Source organism: Mobula birostris, chromosome 26, assembly GCF_030028105.1.
Source record: "Mobula birostris isolate sMobBir1 chromosome 26, sMobBir1.hap1, whole genome shotgun sequence".
In the NCBI taxonomy this organism is placed as follows: Eukaryota; Metazoa; Chordata; class Chondrichthyes; order Myliobatiformes; family Myliobatidae; genus Mobula; species Mobula birostris.
Window position 1 is genome coordinate 30,819,737 of NC_092395.1, and position 25,015 is coordinate 30,844,751.

Genomic DNA, 25,015 nt, shown 5'->3' on the forward strand with positions numbered 1-25,015 from the left:
CCTGCTTTTTGCAGATGACGTGAAGGTGCTTGACAGACAGCACCCCTGCCCCAACCTACACTGGGTCTCTCTGATGTAGAGGAGGTCACATAGGGAGTACTGGATATAATAGATGACCCCCAACAGATTCGGAGGTGAAGTGTTGCCTCACCTGTTTGGGGCTCTGAATGGAGGTGAGGGAGGAGGTAAATGGGCAGGTGTAGTACTTCTTCCTCTTGCACAGATAAATGCCTTGAGGGAGATTAGTGAGGAGGGATGAATGGACAAGGGAATTATGAAGGGAGTGATCCCTGTAGAAAGCAGAGAGCAGAGGTGGGGATAAAGATGTATTTGATGGTAGAGTCCTGTGAAGATGGCAGAGGCTACAGGGAATGATGTGCTGGATGCAGAGGCTTGTGGGGTGGTGGGTGCGGAGAAGAGGAACTCTACCCTTGTTAAGGTGGTGGGAAGATAGGATGAGGCTGGATATCCAGGAAGTGGAAGAGATGTGGATGAGGACAGCATCAATGCTAAAGGAAGGGAAATTCCATTATTTGAAGGAGGTGGACATCTTTGATCTCCTGGAAAAGAAAGCCTCATCCTGGGAACAGCTGTGGCAAAGACAAAGGAACTGAGAAAAGGGAATGGCATTTTTCAGAAGACAGGTATAGTCAAGATGGCCATGGGAGTTCGTAGGTTTATAAAAGGTATCAGTAGACAGTTTGTCTCCAGAGATGGTGACAGAACGATCAAGAAAGGGGGGAGAGGCGTCAGAAATGGATCGAGTAAATTTAAGGGTAGGTTGGTAATTGGAGGCAAAGTTGATGAAATTGATGAGCTCAGTATGTTTGCATGAAATAACACCAATGCAGTTGTCAATGTAGCGCAGAAAGAGTTGGGGAGCATTAATAGGAAAGGCTTGGAACACGGACTGTTCATAACCTTCTCAAACTATTCTGGTCCATTTTGGTGAAGTCATTCGTGCAGAGTTCTTATGGGGGGTTCCAGGACTTAGATCAAGCATAATAAAGAATAGCAATACAAAAGTCTGTATAGTGTGTAACTTTCAAGAGAACCTGAGATGATGGTGGTCTGTTCCACCTGATTCCTTTGGCCTTCAAGGCGTCAGAGGTCACAGGTTTGGAAAGTGCTGCTGGAATACCCAAGTTGAATAGAGCAGAGCACTAATGGGGGAGACTGGATTCAAAATGTGCCTTTGGAGGTGCAGATGTGTAAGCTACTTTGTCTGGGTTGATATCAAGCTCTGTAAATATTGTTGCAGCTGCACTTGTAGATACTAAAACATCTTGCGGAGTCGAGAAGGTGTTCCTTTAGCATTTTGGGACATCTTGCTGACATTGGGGGGAGGAGGAAGTGTGGGATCTGAGAGACCGCAATCACATACCTTGGCTGTTTCGCACTCTTTAATACTCATATATGGCTCGGCACATTCAGCAATGCTGCCCTGCTGTAGAACCTTCTCCACCTGCAGGAAACATAATGCTTTGATGAACGTTGGAGACATGGGAAAAAAATGGAACATCAAACTGGAATATACAAACAAGTCTGGTCACCATTCAGAAAAGGACGCTCATGAACAATCTGAACTTAAGGCTCAGAGTGATGGTCTGAGTCAGTTGGGTTCTAACTCAAATTGAGAAGTAGAAATTTGGATTGCTAGAGCTGCCATCCTTTGAAGGTGATGTCAAGATAAGGCCCCAACTATTGGTCAAATAGCTCTTAAAGATCTCCAGCAAAGAATGGGTGAACGACATGTGGTTGCAGAGGAAGGTTTGTTTGAAAAAAAGATGAGTACAGAGAAGAATGAGAGGAGGAACACAGATAAAACCAATTTCCCATCCTGTTATTTCCATTCTTTCATATATTTAAATATTCCTGTTATACAGCTTTATATGTGCATTCCTTGAGAGAATTGTTTTTTTTTCTCTTCATTGCATTTTTTCCTTTCACCTTTTTTGATTTGCCATTTTGTATCTTCACCTTGCCCGATCACATTACTTTTTTTCTAAATGAAACCTTAACTCCTGCTGAGCAACAAACTCATTTCCAAACCTCACTCTGCAAGATAAAAATCAAACGAGTCCATTTGTATTTAAAGCACAGGTTTGAGTAGCTGTGCCCATAAATCTGCTGGTTGATTTATATCAATAAATATATCAAGATACGTTCCTATTTCTTTTTAATCAATATACATCTCCTCAAATCTAATTATATTTATATTTTAGGATGGTCTTGCCTTACTGAAATAATGAAAAGGACTTGCGATATATTTAGTCACACAGAATACAAGCATATCTATCACACCAAGGCTGATGGGAATATGGAATGAACTGCCAGAAGAAGTTGAGGAGGTAGATACAAGTATAGTATTTAAAAGACATTTAGACAAGGACATGGATAGAAAAGGTTTAGAAGGAAATGGGATATGGGCCAAATGCAGGCAACTGGGCCTAGCTTGGATACACAAGTTGGTTGATTATGGATAGACAGGGTGGAGGACCTGTTTCTGCACTATACAAGTATGACTCTACAACTCGAAGCAGGAAAGAGGAATAGAAAAGAAGAGATTTCAAAATAGAAACAGAAAACACTAGAAACATTCAGCAGGTCAGGCAGCATCTGTAAAAAGAGAAACAGGGCTAACGTCTTAGGTTGAAGACTCTTATCACACCTGGGAAAATGATAAACAAGTTAGTTTTAAGTTGCAAAGAGGGTGGTAAATGATGGACAAAGCAAGATTAACAGGGTGAAGCCAGCATTGCCTTAGTGATTCTAATGTTTATAGAGCCATCTGGTTAGTAGAATAATTAGGGCCATTTAGAGAGAGAAAATGGAGTTCTGATGTAGGTTCTTTAACCTAAAATGTCACCTCTTGTTGCTCTCCACAGCAATGCTGAATGCCTGCAGCATTTTCTACTTCTGCTGCAAGATTTTCAGTATAGAACATAGAACACAGAACAATACCACTGGAACAAGCCCATCGGCACATCATGTTTGCAGCAATCAAGATGTCAAATTACATAATTCCGCCTGCCTGAACATGGTCCTTTCTTTCTATTCCTTGCCTGTTCGTGTGTCTGGCTAAATGCCTCTTAAACATTACTAAGATATCTGCTTCCACCCTCTCATCAGACACCAGCTGGTGTTACGCAAAGAAAAAATTGGTTGTAAATCTCCTTTAGCCTTAACTCTCTTCACTTTAAACCTATACTTCCAATTTTTGACATTTCCATCATGGGAAAAAGATTGACTATCTACCCTACTTGTGCCTCTCAAAATTTTTTTGATTCTATCAGATCATCCCTCAGCCTTTGACTTTTCACAGAAAACAACTCAATTTGGTCCAATTTCTCCTTATAAGCGGATAGTCTTCAATCCAGCCCAAAATCCTGGTGAACGTCAGATGCACACCCTCGAAGCTTCTCATACATCCTTTCTATAGCGTGGTGACCAGAAACACACAAGATTCACTAAATGGGACCTAACCAAGGGTTTATACAGCTGCAACGCGACTTTCCAACTTTTGAACTGAATATCCTGATTGACGAAGGCAAGCATGTCACATGCCTTCTTTACCACTCTGTCTCCTTGTGTTGCCACTTTCATGGAGCGAAGGACTTGCAGCCCAGGATCCTGCTGTACATTGATGCTCCAGAGGGTCACAAGGCATCTGCAGATTCTTGTTCCAATATCCTAATGATACCTCAGGGGGCATCAGACCATCACAAAACTTCACAAATACCACGGCAGAGTCTCTAAAACACCATTCTTGGTGGCAAAACCCACCGCATGAAGACTCTATATTCTATTTTCATTCTTGTCTGCACCTTATTCAAAGTTAAACTTTTTCTAAAATACCATCAGTATTGGAAAAGTAAGAAAATAATCATGTTTGAAATTGCAAGGAGAACAGAGGTGCTACGAAGTGAATATCAATGTTTTCATGGTTTAAAGTTCAAAGTAAATTTATTATCAAAGTGCATACATGTCGCCATATATAACCCCGAGATTCGCTTCCTTGTGGGCATTTACAATAGAACAAAGAAATACAATAGAATCAATGAAACGCTACAATTTCTTGCAATTACTTTAAAAACAGATAAGTAAAGAAAAAGTTACAGCCATATTTATAAAGAAAAAAGATGGACTAAGCATATTCAATTAAGTACTAGATCCCAAGAACTGTAATGTGGATCAGTTGGAAATTCAGATGCTATATTTTGACAGAAGAAATTATAGGGAAGCAAGTGGGGTGACAGGATTGTTTTGAGAGTTTGCATGGACTCGATGAGCTAAATGTCCTATTATATATCTTACGGAAATATGAAGGTAATACGGAAAATTATGTTACTGGACATAATACGGACATTACTGGAACAATGTATGCACTAAAGACAAGAGATACCAGAGTGAATATCTGATATTGATTGGAGTACCGCACAGACGCAACAGGAGTGTTCCCGCGCAGGTCCAACAAAGAGCTTGAAGAAGCAGCGAGTTTTTCGATGGGAGTCATTGATTGGAGTACTGTGCAGATGCAACAGAAACATTCCCATGCAGGTCTGACAAAGATTTTTGATGGGAAGCCCAGTCGCTATAAAAGAGAGGTACCGCCTAGTGGAGTGGTCATGTGGGAGGATCATTGTTGGAGAAGTCTGAGGCAAAGTAATACGGATACTCAACAAGGCTTTGGTGAGAACAGGTCGAGGCAAGGCAAGCAGGCAAGTTCATTTCTTATTTAAATCTTGAGAGAATAGGGACTGTGCCTACAGATCCAGTGTTCTGTTCTGGGTATCAGATGTGGGATTTCTAGGAGACTTCCAGCCTCTCCAGTGGCCATTTCTACACCAGGTGCATCGAGATGCAGCTCCTTAGTGACCAGATTAGGGAACTGGAGCAGCAGCTCAATGGTCTTTGGCTGGTTAGGGAAAGAGAAGCTGTGATAGACAGGAGCTACAGGGAGGCAGTCACCCCAAGACTACAGGAGGCAGGTAATTGGGTGATTGTCAGGAGAGGAAAGGGGGAACATCAGATAGTGGGGAGCACCCGTGTGGCCGTCCCACTCGACAATAAGCACTCCATTTTGAGTACTGGTGAGGACACCTTACCTGGAGGAAGCAACAGTGGCCATGCCTCTGGCACTGAGTCTGGTCCTGTGACTCAGAAAGGTAGAGAAATGAAGAGGATGGCAGCAATAATAGGGGACCCTATAGTCAGGGAGACAGACAGGCGATTCTGTGGATGCGAAAAGAAAACATGGACGGTAGTTTGCCTCCCATGCGCCAGAGCCCGAGATGTTTCTGGATGCGTCCACAATATCCTGAAAAGGGAGGGTGAGCAGCCAGAAGTCATGGTACATGTTGGTAACAACGACGTATGAAGAAAAAGGGAGAGGGTCCTGAAAAAAGAAAATAGGGAGTTAGGAAGGAAGCTGAGAAGCAGGACCTCAAGGGTATTAATCTCAAGTTTGCTGCCTGTGCCACGCGACGGTGAGGATAGAAATGGAATGACATGGCGGATAAATGTGTAGCTGAAGAATTGGAGCAGGGAGCAGGGATTCAGATTTCTGAATCATTGGGACCTCTTCTGGGGCAGGTGAGCCCTAGACACAAGGGACAGGTTGCACTTGAATCCAAGCAGAACCAATATTCTTCCAGGCAGATTTACTTGAGTTGATGGGAGTGGTTTAAACTAATATGGCAGGGAAATGGGAACCAGCATGATTGAGCTGAGGATGAGCCAGCAGGTCACAGTTTGAGGATAAGGGGGAAGCCTTTTAGGACTGAGATTAGGAAAAATTTCTTCACACAGAGAGTGGTGAATCTGTGGAATTCTCTGCCACAGGAAACAGTTGAGGCCAGTTCATTGGCTATATTTAAGAGGGAGTTAGATATGGCCCTTGTGGCTATGGGGATCAGCTGGTATGGAGGGAAGGCTGGGGCGGGGTTCTGAGTTGGATGATCAGCCATGATCATAATAAATGGCGGTGCAGGCTCGAAGGGCCGAATGGCCTACTCCTGCACCTATTTTCTATGTCTACAAGTAGATGATGGATATAACCTGAAAGCAAGGAGGGACAAGCTAATGATTAGGTACAAATCAGACAGAGCAAAGAGTTAAATTGTACCACAGAGGCAAAATTCAAAAGGGCAAAGAATGCAGAACTGAAGGTGCTGTACTTAAATGTGCATAGCATTCGAAATAAGGTAGACAAACTTGTGACGCAATTAGAGATTGATCGGTATTCATGGCTGAAAGAAGGCCATCGTTGGGAGCTTAACAGCAAAGGATATACGTTGTATTGAAAGGACAGGCAGGAAGGCATAGGTGGTGGTGTGGCTGTACTGGTAAGAGATTGAATTACATCTTTAGAAAGACGTGACATAGGGTCAGAGAATGTTGAATCTTTGTGGGTGGTGATAAGAAACTGCAAGGGTAAAATACCATTATGAGAATCATATAGAGGCCTCCAAATAGTAGCTAAGATGTGGTGTTAAGATTGCAAAGGGAGCTGGAAAAACCATGTAATAAGGGTAAAGTGTGGGCACGTGGCCAAGTGGTTAAGGCATTCAACTAGCGACCTGAAGGTTGTGAGTTCGAGCCCCAGTCGAGGCAGCATGCTGTGTCCTTGAGCAAGGCACTTAACTACACAGTGGTCTGTGACGACACTGGTGCCAGGTTGTATCGGCCCTGGCCGCTCCCTTGGCTAACATTGGTGTCGTGGAGAAGGGGAGACTTGCAGCATGGTCAACTGCTGGTCTTCCATATAACCCTGCCCAGGCCTGTGCCCTGGTGAGTGAAGGCTTTCCAGGCATAAATCCATGGTCTCTTGCAAGACTAACGGATGCCTTTTAAGGGTAATGACACAATTGTAATGGGGGACTTCAATTTGCATGGGGAAAGGCCATCTTAGGTTGGGTGTTGTGTGAAATCTCAGATCTTATTAGGGAGCTTAACGTACAGGAACCCTTAGGAGGCATGATCATAATATGATTGAATTCATACTGCAATTTGAGAGGGAGAAACATAAGTCATATGTTATTTCTTCAGCAGTTTGAACGGGGCAGGACTGCGCAAGCGTCTGGAGGTCGAGCAGTGAGAACAGTGGGAAGAGTTTAAAAAGAAGACAGCTTTACAGAGCGGGCGCCGGAGTAGAGGGAGACAGAGTTGGAAGGCTTTGGCTCAACAGGGCTTAGGTGATAACGGGTAGAGGCAAGGTATGTTACTTGTGTAGAATACAGACAGGAAGTATGTGTGTGAGGCCGGTTTTCTGTGCTCGGAGTCAGATGTGGGAAGTCCTGGAGACTCCCAATCTCCCAGACGGCCACATCTGCACCAGCTGCGTCAAGCTGCATCTCCTTAGGGACTGCGTTAGGGAACTGGAGATGCAGCTCGATGACCTTCGTCTGGTCAGGGAGAGTGAGGAGGTGATGGAGAGGAGCTATAGGCAGGTAGTCACTCCAGGGCCTCGGGAGACAGTTAAGTGGGTAACAGTCAGGAGAGGGAAGGGCAAGAAGCAGATACTAGAGAGTACCCCACTGGCTGTTCCCCCTTAACAATAAGTACTCCTGTCTGAGTACTGTTGGAGGGGACAGCCTACCTGGGGGAAGCAACTGTGGTTGTGCCTCTGGCACAGAGTCTGGCCCTGTGGCTCAGAAGGGTAGGGAAAGGAAGAGAATGGCAGCAGTGATTGGGGACTCTATATTGGGGATCAGACAGGCAATTCTGTGGACGCAGAAAAAGTGAAGATGATAGTTTGCCTTCCAGGTACCAGGGTCCAGGATGTTTCTGATCGCATCCACGATATCTTGAAGTGGGAAGGAGAATTGCTAAAGGTCATGGTACATATTGGTACCAATGACATAGGTCGGAAAAGGGAAGAGGTCCTGAAAACAGACCACAGGGAGTTAGGAAGCGAGTTGAGAAGCAGGACCTCAAAGGTAGTAATCTTGTGATTACTGCCTGTGCCACATGACAGTGAGTATAGGAATAGAATGCGTGGCTGAGGAATTGGAGCAGGGGGCAGGGATTCAGATTTCTGGATCATTGGGACCTCTTCTGGGGCAGATGTGACCTGTACAAAAAGGATGGGTTGCACTTGAATCTGAGGAGGACCAATATCCTGGCGGGGAGGTTTGCAAAGGCTATTGGGAGAGTTTAAACTAGAATTGCTGGGGATTGGGATCCGAACTGAAGTGACGAAGGAAAAGGAGGTTGGCTCACAGAGAAAGCTTGGAGACAGCGCGTAAGGGAGGATATGCAGTTGATAGAGGAGGGACGCACTCAGGCTGATGGTTTGAGATGTGTCTATTTTAATGCGAAGAGTACTATGAATAAAGTGGTTGAGCTTGGAGCGTGAATCAGCACTTGGAGCTATGATATTGTGGCCATTACAGAGACTTGGATGGTGCAGGGGCAGGAATGGCTACTTCAAGTGCCAGGCTTTAGATGTTTCAGAAAGGACAGGGAGGGAGGCAAAAGAGGTGGGGCGTGACACTGTTGATCAGAGATAGTGTCACGGCTGCAGAAAAGGAGGAAGACATGGAGGGGTTGTCTATGGAGTCTCTGTGGTGGAAGTTAGGAATAGGAAGGGGTCAATAACTCTACTGGGCGTTTTTTATAGACCACCCAATAGTAACAGGGACATCGAGGCACAGACAGGGAGACAGATTCTGAAAAGGAGTAATAATAATAGGGTTGTTGTGGAGGGAGATTTTAATTTCCCAATTCTTAATTTCCCAAATATTGATTGGCATCTCCCTAGAATGAGGGGTTTAGAAGGGGTGGAGTTTGTTAGGTGTGTTCAGGAAGGTTTCTTGACACAATATATAGATATGCCTACAAGAGGAGGCTGTACTTGATCTGGTATTGGGAGATGAACCTGGTCAGGTGTCAGGTCTCTCAGTGGGAGAGCATTTTGGAGATAGTGATCACAATTCTATCTCCTTTACCGTAGCACTGGAGAGGAATTAGAACAGACAAGTTCGGGAAAAATTTAACTGCAGTAAGAAGAAATATGAGGCTATCAGGCAGGAACTTGGAAGCATAAATTGGAAACAGATGTTCTCAGTAAAACATACAGAAGAAATGTGGCAAATGTTCAGGGGATATTTGCGTGGGGTTCTGTGTAGGTACGTTCCAATGAGACAGGGAAAGGATGTTAGGGTACAGGAACCGTGGTGTACAAAGGCTGTTCTAAATCTAGTCAAGAAGAAAAGAAGAGCTTACGAAAAGTTCAAAAAACTAGGTAATGATAGAGATCTAGAAAATTATAAGGCTAACAGGAAGGAGCTTAAGAATGAAATTAGGAAAGCCAGAAGATGCCATGAGAAGGCCTTCGCGGACAGGATTAAGGAAAACCCCAAGGCATTCTACAAGTATGTGAAGAGCAAGAGGATAAGACGTGAGAGATTAGGACCAGTCAAGTGTGACAGTGGAAAAGTGTGTATGGAACCTAAGGAGATGGCAGAGGTACTTAATGAATACTTTGCTTCAGTACTCACTATGGAAAAGGATCTTGGCAACTGTAGAGATGACTTGCAGTGGACTGTAAAACTTGAGAATGTAGATATTAAGGAAGAGGATGTGCTGGAGCTTTTGGAAAGCATCAAATTGGAGAAATCACCCGAACCGAGGGGAAGTACCTCAGGCTACTGTTGGAAGTGAGAGAGGAGATTGCTGAGCCTCTGGTGATGATCTTTGCATCATCAGTGAGGACGGGAGAGGTTCCGGAGGATTGGAGCATTGCAGATGTTGTTCCCTTATTCAAAAAAAGGGAGTAGTGATAGGCCAGGAAATTATAGACCTGTGAGTCTTACTTCAGTGGTTGGTAAGTTGATGGAGAAGATCCTGAGAGGCAGGATTTATGAACATTTGGAGAGGCATAATATGATTAGGAATAGTCTGCATGGCTTTGTCAAAGGCAGGTCGTGTCTTACGAGCCTTAATGAATTTTTTGAGGACGTGACTAAACACATTGATGAAGGTAGAGCCATAGATGTAGTGTATATGAATTTTAGCAAGGCATTTGATAAGGTACCCCATGCAAGGCTTATTGAGAAAGTAAGGAGGCATGGGATCCAAGGGGACATTGCTTTGTGGATCAAGAACTGGCTTGCCCACAGAAAGCAGAGTGGTTGTAGACGGGTCATATTCTGCATGGAGGCCAGTGACCAGAGGTGTACAAGATAATGAGAGGCATTGATCGTGTGGATAGTCAGAGGCTTTTTTACCAGGGCTGAAATGGCTAGCACGAGAGGGCATAGTTTTAAGGTGCTTGGAAGCAGGTACAGAGAAGATGTCAGGGGTAAGTTTTTTTTACGCAGAGAGTGGTGAGTATGTGGAATGGGCTGCTGGCAACGGTGGTGGAGGCAGAAACGATAGGGTCTTTTAAGAGACTCCTGGATGGATACATGGAGCTTAGGAAAATAGAGGGCTATGGGTTAGCCTAGGTAGTTCTAAGGTAAGGACGTGCTCGGCACAGCTTTGTGGGCCGAAGGGCCTGTATTGTGCTGTAGGTTTTCAATGTTTCGATGTATCAGTATCGCAATGGAAATAAAGGGAATTACAGACACATGAGAGGGGAGCTTGACCAGGTAGATTAGAGGAGGATACTGGCAGGGATGGTGGCAGGGTAGAGATGGCTGAAGTTTCTGGGAATAGTTCACAAGACGCATGACAGATATGTCCAGCCGAGGAAGCAGTTCTCAGATGGCAGGGGTTGGCAACCGTGGCTGACAAGGGAGGTTAAGGACTGCATAAAAGCCAAGGAAAGGGCATATAAGGTAGCAAAAGTGAGCGGGAAGTTGGATGATTGGGAAGCTTTTTAAAATCCAACAAAAGGCAACTAGAAAGCTATAAGAAAGGAAAAGATGAAATATGAGGGCAAACTAGCCAATAATATAAAGCAGGATACCAAAGGTTATTTCACTTATATAAGAGTAAAATGGAGGTGAGAGTTGATATTGAACTACTGGAAAATGCTGCTGGTGAGGTAGTAATGGGGGACAAAGAAATGGTAGATGAACTTAATGGGTACCTTGCATCAGTCTCCACTGCGGAAGACACTTGCAATGTGCCAGAGGTTCGTGATTGTCAGGGAGCAGGAATGACTGCCATTGCTATTACAAAGGTAAAAATGCTAGGCAAACTCAAAGGTATATAAGTCACCTGGGCTGGATGGACTTCATCCGAGAGTCCTGAGAGAGGTTGCTGAAGAGACAACAGATACATTCCTACAAAGCGAACCCCAATAGCATGAGTGGCAGCGATGCTTCACTACCAGATGAACTCAACGCCTTCTATGCACACTTTGAAAGGGAGATCACAACTGCAGCTGTGAAGATCCCTGCTGTACCTGATGACCCCGTGATCTCCGTCTCAGAGGCCGATGTTAGACTGTCTTTAAAAAGAGTGAACCCTCACAAGGCAGGAGGTCCTGATGGAGTACCTGGTAAGGCTCTGAAAACCTGTGCCAACCAACTAGCGGGAGTATTCAAGGACATTGTCAGTCTCTCACTGCTACAGACAGAAGTTCCCAATTGATTCAAAAAGGCAACAATTATACCAGTGCTAAGAAAAAGAATAATATGGGCTGCCTTAATGACTATCGCCCAGTAACACTCACATCGACAGTGATGAAATGCTTTGACAGGTTGGTTATGACTGGACTGAACTCCTGCCTCAGCAAGGACCTGGACGCATTGCAATTTGCCTATCATCACAATAGGTCAATGACAGCCGCAATCTCAATGGCTCTCCACATGGCTTTAGACCACTGAGGCAACACAAACACCTACATCAGGATGCTGTTTCATCGACTATAACTCAGCATTTAAAACCATCATTCCCACAATCCTGATAGAGAAGTTGCAGAACCTGGGCCTCAGTACCTCCCTCTGTAATTGGATCCTTGACTTCCTAACCGGAGGACCACAGTCTGTGCAAATTGGTGATCACAAATCCTCCTCACTGACGATCAACACTGGCGCACCTCAGGGGTGTGTGCTTAGCCCACTGCTCTACTCTCTGTATACACATGACTGTGTGGCTAGGCACAGCTCAAATACCATTTATAAATTTGTTGATGATACAACCGTTGTTGGTAGAATCTCAGGTGGTGATGAGAAGGCGTACAGGAGTGAGATATGCCAACTAGTGGAATGGTGCCGTAGCAACAACCTGGCACTCAACGTCAGTAAGACGAAAGAGTTGACTGTGGACTTCAGGAAGGGTAAGACGAAGGAACACATACCAATCCTCATAGAGGGATCAGAAGTCGAGAGAGTGAGCAGTTTCAAGTTCCTGTGTGTCAAGGTCTTTGAGGATCTAACCTGGCACCAACATATCGATGTAGTTATAAAGAAGGCAAGACAACGGCTATACTTTATTAGGAGTTTGAAGAGATTTGGCATGTCAACAAATACACTCAAAAACTTCAATAGTTTTACCATGGAGAGCATTCTGACAGGCTGCATCACTGTCTGGTATGGAGGGGCTACTGCACAGGACCGAAAAAAGGTGTAGAAGGTTATAAATCTGGTCAGCTCCGTCTTAGGTACTAGCCTACAAAGTACCCAGGACACCTTCAGGAAGCGGTGTCTCGGAAAGGCAGTGTTCATTATTAAGGACCTCCAGCACCCAGGGCATGCCCTTTTCTCACTGTTAGCATCAGGTAGGAGATACAGAAGCCTGAAGGCACACACTCAGCAATTCAGGAACAGCTTCTTCCTCTCTGCCATCCGATTCCTGAATGGACATTGAAGCTTTGGACACTACCTCACTTTTTTTTAATATATAGTATTTCTGTTTTTGCACGTTTTTTAAAATCTGTTCAATATACATAATTGATTTACTTATTTATTATTTTTTTATTTTATTGATTATTATTATTATTTTCTCTCTCTGCTAGATTACTTATTGCATTGAACTGCTGCTGCTAAGTTAACAAATTTCATGTCACATGCCAATGATAATAAACCTGATTCTGATTCTGACATTGCTCATGATCTTTCAAAAATCACTTGATTCTGGCATGGTCCCGGAGGACTTGAAGATTGCAAATGTCACTCCACTCTTTAGGAAAGGAGAAGGCAAATGGAAGGAAATTATAGACCAGTTATTAAGGATGATGTTTCGACGTATTTGGAGACTAATGATAACATAAGTCAGAGTCAGCATGGTTTCTGTAAAGGGAAATCTTGCCTGACAAATCTGTTAGAGTTCTTTGAGGAAGTAACAAGCAGGGTGGACAAAGAAGAGGCAGTGGATGTCATTTACTTGGATTTTCAGAAGGCATTTGACAAGGTGCCATACATGAGGCTGCTTAACAAGATAAGTTCCTATGGTGTTACAGGCAAGATACTGGCATGGATAGTGGAGTGGCTGACAGGCAGGAGGCGGTGAGTGGGAATAAAAGGGGTCTTTTCTAGTTGGCTGCCAGTGACTAGTGGTATTCCTCAGGGGCCAGTATTGGGACCACTGCTTTTTACATTGTTTGTCAATGATATAGATAATGAAATTGATGGATTTGTAGTAAAGTGTGTGGATGATACGAAGACAGGTGGTGGAGTAGGTAGCAATGCGATTGCAACAGGACTTAGGCAAATTGGAAGAATGGGCAAAAAAGTAGCAGGTGGAATACAGTGTTGGGAAATGTATGATAATGCATTTTGGTAAAAGGAACAATACAGCAGACTATTATCTAAATGGGCAGAAGGTTCAAACATCAGAGGTGCAGAGGGCCTTAGAAGTCCTCATGCAAGACTCCCAGAAGGTTAATTTACAGGTTGAGTCTGTGGTAAAGAAGGCAAATGCAATGTTGGCATTTATTTCAAGGGGAATAGAATATAAAAGCAAGGAGATAATGCTGAGCCTTTATAAGACACTAGTCAGGCTGCACTTGGAATATTGTCAACAGTTTTGGGCCCCATACCTCAGAAAGGATGTGTTGTCATTGGACAGAGTCCAGAGGAGGTTCACGAGGATGATTCCAGGAATGAAGGGGTTAACATATGAAGAGAGTTTGGCAGCTTTGGGCCTGTATTCACTGGGATTTAGGAGGATGCATGGGGATCTCATTGGAACCTACCAAATGTTGGAAGGACTAGATACAGTGAATGTGGAGAGGATGTTTCCCATGGTGGGGGTATCCAGAACTAAAGGGCACAGCCTCAAAATTGAGGGATGGCCCTTTAGAACAGAGGTAAGGAGGATTTTTTGTAGCCAGAGAGTAGTAAATCTGTGGAATGCTCTGCCACAGACTACGTTGGAGGCCAAGTCCGTGCATACATTTAAGGCAGAAGTTGACAGTTTCCTCATCTGTCAGAGCATTGACGGATGTGGTGAGAAGGCAGGTGAATGGGGTTGAGTGGGATCCAGGATAAGCCATGATGGAATGGTGGAGCAGACTCGATGGGCCGAATGGCCTATGATCTTATGGAAAGTTGAACAGAGAATTAAAGTGGCAAGTGAGGGAAGATCTCCAAGGATGAAGTATCCCATCGGATAGACTACTCGATAAAGTTCTGTGTCGAAGAGTTGAAATTAACCCTTAAGCTGAGAACATACAGAGTAAAGCTTAGGGATGGATTGGAAGCATACAGAAAAATAGATAATTGTTGGAGATGTTATATGAGCATACAAGAGGTGAAGGGGGATGTGCCCAAGTGTGTTGTGTTGGACCTAATTTATCCTATTTCTAATTTACATCGTTAACCTGTGCTTAAAAACACAATGCAGATTGTTTGTTTCTCCAGGGTACGAAACTAAATTGTTTGTCAGAATCAGAGGTGACAAATCAGAAAATATGTAAGTGGCAAAACGTAACAGAGAAAAACATACAACCTCACATACAGGAAAGAAGATAAAATTTAAAAATTGGAAGTTGATATCAGAGGGAAAAGATATTGCAATAATCTGTTGCTCAGGAAAGGTGTTAAACTAAGATCCCATGAGAAATACACCCACAGCCATTTTAAAAGACTCCTCTGAAACAGATTAGCTGGTCACTTGTCACTTCTCTGTTGAGAACCCACTAAACAAAAGTTGTCTTTTGTACTCCTCATGTTACAGCAATGACTACACTTCATAAATACTTTATTGGCTGTGAACAATTTGGGATTGATTGAAATTGTGAAAGATGTCCTCTTAACGAACAGGGAAAAAATTGACAATAGGAAAATGGTCAAAAGATCAGTTGAGAAAATAATAAATTATTTCTTATAAATAGCATTTTTTTCTAAAAATAATGACCAAAATGTGGAATGGCTCCCTAGATAGAGGCTGTAATTATTCTACTATAAACCGTGAAATCAACATTTGCACCAGACAACAATAACTAAAGCTTTATGTTCATGTGATTATCCAGAAACCTGGTAATGGTTCTAATCCAGACAGTACCTTGATGACCAGGTAGATTTCAGCAGTGTGATGGGAAATTGAGAAGATGGCCTTTTTGAAGTAAGATGAATCTTCACCATATGCCTGGATAATATCTCGAAATTCTTTAGAATTAAGATCCAAGTGGAAGTTTTCTGAAATCTATGAAAACAGAAGAGATCACTTCATAGCATAGAATTTATGTTTAAAGTTGTGTGAGCAGAAACTTATTCTTAAGCTATTTAATTGTTTTCCCTCAATAATTTAATCAAAGACATTGGAAAAATATCCAATTCCATGAGTGAGATTTTTTCCAATGTCTTTGATTAAACTATCGAGGGAAAACAATTCCTGCTCAGTTCCAATTAGGCAGCAACAATTGAACCACAGGGATTGCAACTAATATATTAGCCACAAATCTTTGAAGGCAGGTCTTTCTTACAGGAAAGTAGTGTTACTTATCAATGCAAAAATCAGCTAGAATAGAATTGATATCAAAACTGTTCATTCAATAATACAGCATTTGCAGAACCAGTTTTCACTCAATATTCTGAAACTTGCATTCTTCCTCCAATAGTAAAACAGTAATGATGTTGGAAATCTGAAATTAATAATAAAGAATGCTGAATATAATCAGCAGGTCAGGAAGCATCTGTGGAGCAAGTAACAATATGAGCCTTGTGTACACAATAAAGAACTTCATTTCCCAGTGGGCAATGCAGGTGGTTCAGCTGGAACCGGGAGTGACATCGGTGAATGGGCCACGCACACATGCTCTTGGCAGGTTGAAGATCCCGAGTAAAATGTGGTCAAACTGAAGCTATTCTGTAATCTGTAAATAAAATAGTTCTAGTGTTTTTACCCATTCAAGTTTGTCTTTGTTAAAGAACAAACATAACAAATCTTTCAAGTTGATTCCCTTTGTTTTAATCAAATGACACTCCACCGAAAGTTTATTGACCTAGAACATTCTTCTCTCCACAGATGCTGGCTCACATGCAATTTTATTATTTTAGTTTCTCATTGGTTTACTTCTTTGTAAATATTTGATACCTCCTTGCTTTTCCAATTACCAATCACTCTTCTAATCATCCAATCAGATCAGGAGGTTCTGCTGTCTAATTCAGTCAATATATTATAACTCGGAGGCAGAACAGGCACAGACTCCAGTTTACCGGATAGACGATGTGCTGCAAAACTATTTACTCTGCCATAGACTCTGGAAGTAAACTAACAAACCTGTTTTCTCGATCCCTTTTAGCCATCATTTGTGATAATATCTTCAGCCATCTACGCTCTAAGCTCGGGAATTCCTTCCCTACATCTCTCCATCTCTCCCTCCCTCTCACTTTCTGTGACTAAGCTTTTAGACTGCTCCTAAGATCACCTTTGGTTAGTTTAGTATTTCAGTCTGATATCATTCTAGAGTATTGTCCTAAGTTAAGCTGCGATAATGTAAAGTTCAGATTAAAATGGTCAATTACTACTGCAACTTATATATTTACAGTAATGACAAACTTAACCCACCTCCTTGAAATCTCTAGAATGACAAAGACTTCTGCATCAGTTCTTTCAAATTCAATTTTACAATGCCCTGTATTCCTTCTGAAGCTGTATGACCTCGTGGAGCTTTAGGTTCTCCCCTCGTTTCACCAAGAGCCATCTTTCTTTAACACAACCAACACGTTTAGCCTGAACTTGCTATGGAGTGCAAATGGAATTGAAAACTGTTCCCTAGAGGGCTAGTCACACACAGAATAACCTACATTTCAAAATCCAGAGATGTGTTCCAACCATTTTGAACAATCCATGGCCAAAGGATATCAAAACTTATCCAAAGGCAGTTTTAATGTTCTCTACAAAGATAATTTTTGACCACAAAGGACCGCAAAGGATGTACTGTTAATTTACATTAAATGCATTAGCTTCTTTAAGACTTTAATGACTGTGGAAACCAATGACAATGTCTGTTATTATCAATCATAGTCAACTGGACAAAAAATTCTTAAATTTTGTTTGACAACAAGCATATTTAGCTTAAACAAGATGTGCTTATGGCTGAAACTCTGAAAGCAATGGGAACATCCAAACCTCTCAGAATCTCCAGGTTCACTGAGAGTCACTGATATTCACCTTTTTCCTTTCCTTTAAATCATAGAAAGCTAAAGTCACAAAGAGTGGTTCAATTTCTATTTCAAATCTGCAGAGAGAGAAGAAAAAGCATGTTGTAACTTTGGACAGCAGCTATTTATCACAATGTGCATTGAGATGCTTATTTTCCCTTAGAAGATCATAAAGGCTTCTCGAGGCTCACTTTCTTAGAAGTATTAAAATCAAATATCATAGAGAGAAATCCATCTCACTCAGCCACACACATAAAAGTTGCTGGTGAACACAGCAGGCCAGGCAGCATCTCTAGGAAGAGGTGCAGTCGACGTTTCAGGCCGAGACCCTTCATCAGGACTAACTGAAGGAAGAGTGAGTAAAGGATTTGAAAGTTGGAGGGGGAGGGGGAGATCCAAAATGATAGGAGAAGACAGGAGGGGGAGGGATGGAGCCAAAAGCTGGACAGGTGATAGGCAAAAGGGATACGAGAGGATCATGGGACAGGAGGTCCGGGAAGAAAGACAAAGGGGGGGGGGACCCAGAGGATGGGCAAGGGGTATATTCAGAGGGACAGACGGAGAAAAAGGAGAGTGAGAGAAAGAATGTGTGTATAAAAATAAGTAACAGATGGGGTATGAGGGGGAGGTGGGGCCTTAGCGGAAGTTAGAGAAATCGATGTTCATGCCATCAGGTTGGAGGCTACCCAGATGGAATATAAGGTGTTGTTCCTCCAACCTGAGTGTGGCTTCATCTTTACAGTAGAGGAGGCCATGGATAGACATGTCAGAATGGGAATGGGATGTGGAATTAAAATGTGTGGCCACTGGGAGATCCTGCTTTCTCTGGTGGACAGAGCGTAGGTGTTCAGCAAAGTGGTCTCCCAGTCTGCGTCGGGTCTCGCCAATATATAAAAGGCCACATTGGGAGCACCGGACGCAGTATATCACCCCAGCCGACTCACAGGTGAAGTGTTGCCTCACCTGGAAGGACTGTTTGGGGCCCTGAATGGTGGTAAGGGAGGAAGTGTAAGGGCATGTGTAGCACTTGTTCCGCTTACACGGATAAGTGCCAGGAGGGAGATCAGTGGGGAGGGATGGGGGGGACGGGGGGGACGAATGGACAAGGGATCTCACTCAGCCGTTGGCTCTCTGAAAATGGGAGGTAGTTTCCATTGGCTTGTGCTAGCTTTAACACTACAATCTGACCAAAACTGGCTCAGCTAGCTTGAAAGGTCAGGGAATTATATAAAAAAATAAGTCAGGCATAAATTTGATCTTAAATACCAGTCTAAGTATTACTTTGCCTGAAGCGAGCATTATCCTACCACCGGTAGATTGTAGTTTTGAGCTGGCAAATTTCCACCAATTGTACTCAATTGAGGAAGATTTTCAAATGACTTCCAGTTTTTTGTGCATTGAATATTTAAAAAATTTCCATGTTAAGAGGTACCTAATTTACCAAGAAACTGAAACTAGTAAGCAGTTTGTTATCGTTTTCTAGTCATGACCAATGATCTAAAATCCAGTCACTTAAAAGCAGCGGGATAAAATGCTAATGTTCAGAATCAGGATTCATTCTGTTTGATATCAACAAAGTTTCTGGCCTTCAGTACATCAGTGTATTTCTTATGATGCATAGGAAAAGAAATTACTCCACAGCCTGATTACACTGTTCATGGATGATATCTATAGTAACATGATCACATATGAGCAGAACTCCAGTTGAAATCAAATCAGTATAATTTCAAGTGCAATTTTTTTCTCCAAAGCAGAAGCTTATTTTAATTTAAAATTATTTTCCTGCAGTTCACAGTGTACATCACCTACTTCCAGGTCTGGAATAGGCTCTGTGCAGGCTAACAATGTCCATCTAAAATCCTTCTTTTAAAGAAGTCAGTGATTCAAATGTGGTTTTAACAAATAAATTCACTTGAAGGATCAAAGGCTACATTTTCAATCTATTTATAACAGTGAGTTTATTGCTTAGTTAAACTTACAAGTTTTAATCTACAAGGCATGGACTTTGAAGATGTGGGTTCGACTTAGAATTGAATTTTAAAAAAAATAACATTGAGATAAAGAAAACAAGATTTATTAAGAGATTCATAAGCAATACTGTGAGGTCACTTAACTCATTGAGCTCAACAGGAGTAGGAAGTCAGAGTCAAATTCTCAGGGCGTGGTAACAAATTTTGCTGGTGGCTTAATAGTTTGAAACCACGGCAGTGAAAGCTGAGAGAGGAATGAGGACAAGTTATTTGACTTCGTATACAACTGACATATGAAGGAATACAACCAGGTATTGGTTTATTATTGTCATATGTACTGAAATACATGAGTGAAAAGCTTTTGTTTTGCATGCTATCCAGACAGATAATGATTACACAGAGGTAATAAAAAAACAGAATGCAAAGTATAGTGTTGCAGTTACACAGAAAGCACAGTGCAGGTAGACAAATAAAGTACAATGGCAATGATGAGGTAGATTAGGAGATCAGGAGTTAAAGAGATCATCTTCTAGTTTTCAAGAGTCTGATAACAGTGGGCTAGAAGCCATCATAGAGTTTGGTCTCTCAAGATTTTACACCATCTGCTTCACAGAGGAGGAGGAGAGAGAATGATCAGGATGGGAGGAGCACTTGACTATATCAGCTGCTTTCTCAAGTCAGTGAAAGGTGTAAACAGAACCACAGACATCAAATATTTTTAGAAAGTCTCCATTTAGAAAAATAACTTCTCTCTGAGCAATAGTGCAACACTTTTGTTTTTACAGACAATATAATTAAATTTCAAAGTTCAAAGTAAATTTTATTATCAGAGTACATACGTATATGTTACTATATACAACCCTGAGATTCATTTTCTTGTGGGCATACTCAACAAATCTATAGAGAAGTAACTATAACAGAATCAAAGACAAATCACCCAATTAGGGCGTTCAACCAGACTGCAGAAGGTGCCAAACTGTGCAAAGCAAAAAGAAGAAACAACAATATAAATACATAAGCAATAAATATGGAAAACATGAGATGAAGAGTCCTTGAAAGTGAGTCCATTGGTTGTGGGAACATTTCAGTGATGGGCCAAGTGAAGTTAAGGGAAGTTATCCCATTTGTTCAAGAGCATGATGGTTGAGGGATAGCAACTGTTTCTAAACCTGGTGGTTCTTGAGACTCTTGTAGCTTCTTCCTGATGGCAGCAGATTGAAAATCATTTTATAATTGGGCATTTCTCATTGGACTGAACATCAGTGGTTTTTTGTGGGAATCAAGTCAGCAATCAGACATCGAGCCCTTTATGGGGTCTAGTGTGTAGTAATAACAATCTGCAATTACCTCACAGTGACGTTCAGAAATCTGGCACTAAATCCAAATCCAGGTTAGATGTACATAATTTCAATATCTCCATTAATTTCATCAGAAAGAATGACAAAGAAAGGCAAAAACCAGATCATTTGTATCATAAGAGGAGGGTTGATAGGCTGATGGAGCACAGGAAGGGAGTAGTGTACAAAGGGAGATGAAAACGAAGTGTAAGATGAATGTGTGAGGGAGAGGAACACTGTGGGGATTGGGTACCTTAGATAGGAAATCTCAGTGTTCATACCATAGGGTGTAAATCTACCCAAGTGGAACACAAGACGTTGCTCTTTCAGTTTTGTTTGACCTTTCCATAACAATGAGGACAGAAAGGCCAGTGGGGGAGTAACAAGGAAACTGAAAGATAAAGACCAGCTTCATTTCTCACATGTACTTCGAAACATTGAGACGTGTCGTGAAATGCATCATTGGCATCAAATCAAACCAGTGAGGATTGTGCTGGAGGCAGCTCACAAATGCCACCACGCTTCTGGCACCAACATGACATGCCCACAACTTACTAACCCCAACCATACACCTTTGGAATGTGGGAGGAATGGTCACAGGAAGAGCGTGCAGACACCTTATAGACCATGGTGGGAATCGACACCAATCGGTGGACGCTGGTGGTGCAATAGCGCTAATCACTATGCTACCGTGAAGCTCAAGATTGCCAACATTTTCATGACTTTTAAAAAATTTTTTACAAAGTGTTTACTTTTTCCAGTTATACTATAAATTGCAGTGTGACAAATTTCTGATAGTTTTGAATATTCTTCAATGTTTGTGACTATTAGAAGCACTTAGAGGTATATTCAAAATCTTTTAATAGTTTTGACTCTGGGTACGTAGACTGATATAGCTATTCAGAGAGCAGGACTGGCATTTATAGCCAAGAGGTGCTGCACTCCACAGGACCTCAATGATCAGGCTGCTTCTAGCAGGTTCAACTGAACCATCCCTTCGGTCAGTTGTGGACTGCTGCCCAGATACCATCCCTGCATCATTGTTCTGCATCTTAGAAGACAACACGAGAATATGGAGATGCCATAATATTCACTTGGCACAATAGGATGTGTTATTGTTAAAATCAAAATGTCACAATATAATTACAATGGGATAAGAGGTGATAAACTCTGAATATAAAGGATGCTTGGCCCACTTATTGCTTAACAATTATTTTAGACAGTTAAAGATGTCTAAAAAATTTTCAAATTGATGTGGTCAAATTCAAAATAAATGTCTAAAATTAATGGATGTTTGCCCCACTTATTGTTGCATAACAATTATGCAAACCTAGATTAAAGCATTTAGATAGGGAAGGGTACAGAGGTTTTATGTGAAGCCCCAGGTTCAAGGGCAGGGAAACATCAGTCAGACCCAGAGGTACATGAGTACCTTGTGACAGATGAACGGACAGACAGAAAGTAGGAGGGAGAGAGGGAGAGAGAGACAGACAGAAGGATAGAGGGTGAGAGGAAGGGCGGTAGATAGATCCAGTCAAGTAGTCCCAGGTACAAGGGGAAGGAGTGAGTAGGTGGGATAGAGTCATTAAAGGAATTTTCACAACCCTCTGTTGATCCAGTGCACAAACCGTGTGGTGTTCCCGCAACACTGCATCAATTTTGTGCCTGTCTCTGAAGTTATAACCTTTTGCCACAGGAGACGTTGAGTTCCACTTATGCAGGTCTGGCACCAGGTACACTGCTAAGCAAGTACACCCAGCTACATGTTGTCATTTTATTTCCACTGGGTCACCGGATGTGGCCAGATTGAGATTCTGCGGAATCCAAAGAATTCACAGAACATTCAGTAATCTTAAAGGAACTAGTTCTACAGCTTTCTCCTTTAAAGGATATTGTGGTTAATGTGGAAATAGTTACAAAACACAGTTATTGTGGGTTTGCCTTACTTAGGACAATGGTGATGGGGATGGGGTGTTGCAAGGAGTGGTACTTAAACTAACTCATGCAGTGGGGGGGGGGGGGAGAAGAGACAGGGTTCAAAAAGGAAAACTCCACTTTTCAGACAGTTGTTCCCTACACCTAGTAATGTTATTGAATGAGTGAACACAGGTTACTCACTTTAACTCCAGAAAATGAAGCTGCAATCTCTGCTCCAATTGATCACATGGGGGCTGTGGAGTGATTCGACTGTACCCAGATTCCTCCTGAGCAGAGAAGAGAATATTCACAAAAATTTAATATATTAAACAAGATATATCACCAGTAGAGAGAGGAAATGACAGGGAAAGAAAGAAAACTCAGACATCATTTATAAATTCACCAATGACTCCACTGCTTTGGCAGCAAGCAGGCGTAAAGCCATGAGGTGGCTGGTTGACAACAATCTTGCATTCAATGACAGCAAGATCCAGGAATTGATGATAGATTTCTGAAAGGGGGAGTGTCAGCATCTCAGAGGATCGAGCCTGGGCCCAACATATTGATGCAATCATGAAGGGTTCATGCCAGTGACCACACGTCATTAGGAATTTGAGGAGACTTAGTATGCATCACAGGAGGCTGGTGGGAGTGGTCACACGAGGCCGAGCTGGGCTAGGATCCTTTCCAACTCCCCAAATGGACACCAGAGGGAAGGATTGGCGCCGTCTAGTTCAGGAGGAGGTGAGAGCAGTAGTGGAGGAGATGAGAGCCTGCAAGCGGGTGGGAATGAAGCAACAGGGAGCTTGGACAAGATGGGAGAATGCAGTTGACAGGAAAGTGACCTGGGCTGATCTTTGGAAAGCCAAACCATACCGCATCCAGTTTCTCATCCAGGCAGTGTACGATGTGCTTCCAAGCCCATCTGCGTGCCCACTGTGCTCCAAGCGAGGAACCCTGGAGCACATCCTCAGCGGCTATGCAAGGGCATTTGGTGAGGGATGGTACAGGTGGAGGCATGATCAGGTCCTGAAGACCATCGCTGAAGCCATCAGCGCAGGAGTTGAGTGGGCGAAGCGGTCCCGACCCTCCAAGCCTTTGTCAGAGCTGGGGAGCAGCCAATACCTGCCAAAAGAACATCTGCAGGCATTCTGACCTCTGCAAGGGACTGGCAGCTGTTGGTGGACCTCGAAGGGCAGCTGAAGTTCCCCAAACATATCGCAGCCACCACCCTGTGACCAGACATTGTCTTAGTGTCTGAGTCTACTAAGCAAGTGGTGCTGCTGGAGCTGACATAGCTTGGAAGAGGCCTTTGAAAGGAAGCTCTCCAAGTACGCAGGACTGGTCAGCAACTGTCAGCAGGCTGGATGGAGAGCGAGGTGTCTCCCAGTGGAGGTTGGTTGTAGGGGATTCGTAGCCTGTTCTTTAGTTAGAGCCTTCAGCAATTTGGGCATCAAGGGAGAGAGGAAGAGGAGAGCCATCCGCAGTACCACCGATGCGGCAGAGAGGGCCTCAAGATGGTTGTGGCTCAAAAGAGGGGAGCCACGGAGTCATAAGTAGCTAGCCATCTGGACACAAACTGGGGTCTGACCAGCCCCGGCTGGGTCACCTGGAGGAGGTTGTATGATGTTGAAAGACCCGAAACATCCGATGATTCCAGGAACATCACTGAAGATGTGTCCAGAGGCATCAGTAGATGTATGTACACAGTGTCATCAAAGACTCTAGCAAATTTCTGCAGGTGTACCATGGAGAGCATTCTGACTGGCTACATCACTGCCTGGTACAGGATCAAAAGAGACTGCAAGGGGTTCTAGACACAGCCAGCTCCACGAAGAGCACAAGCCTACCCACCAGTGAGGACATCTTCAAAAGGCAGTATCTCGAGAAGGTGGCATCTCATCATTAAGGACAATCATCATCTGGGACATGCCTTCTTCTCATTACTACTATCAGGGAGGAGGTACAGGAACCTGAAGATGCCCACTCAAGGTTTTAGGAACAGGTTCTTCCCCTCTGCACTGTTCTGTCACCACAAAACCTTTCACAACATATGTCAGTGGTCATAAACCTGACTCTGCTTCTGATTCTAAATTGAAGGATATTTACAAAAGCAAAGCAAACATAGCCAAGGAAATTCAGTGGGTTGGTCAATACTTGGCAAAGTAAAATTGAGGCTGTGACAGGTTACGATATGGTAAGCCTATCTTTAGCTGCCTTAGTTGCGAAAGGACAGGGTATGTATCTCCTGAACATCAACATGACATCAACATGCTAAAATGGCAACCAT

The 25,015-nt window shown here is 42.9% G+C and overlaps 1 protein-coding gene across 3 annotated transcripts in view; it reads right to left on the reverse strand.

Moving 5' to 3' along the window:
* The window catches only part of LOC140188166 (dedicator of cytokinesis protein 7-like), a 255,411-nt gene that overhangs the window by 194,675 nt on the left and 35,721 nt on the right, over positions 1-25,015 (reverse strand). For all 3 annotated transcript variants that reach the window (XM_072244167.1, XM_072244166.1, XM_072244168.1), the window contains exons 7-10: positions 22,927-23,012; positions 17,512-17,578; positions 15,400-15,540; positions 1,385-1,465 (exon numbers count right to left, since the gene is read on the reverse strand). In XM_072244167.1, coding sequence (XP_072100268.1) covers positions 1,385-1,465; positions 15,400-15,540; positions 17,512-17,578; positions 22,927-23,012 — 375 coding nt within the window. The remainder of the gene's footprint in view (positions 1-1,384; positions 1,466-15,399; positions 15,541-17,511; positions 17,579-22,926; positions 23,013-25,015) is intronic.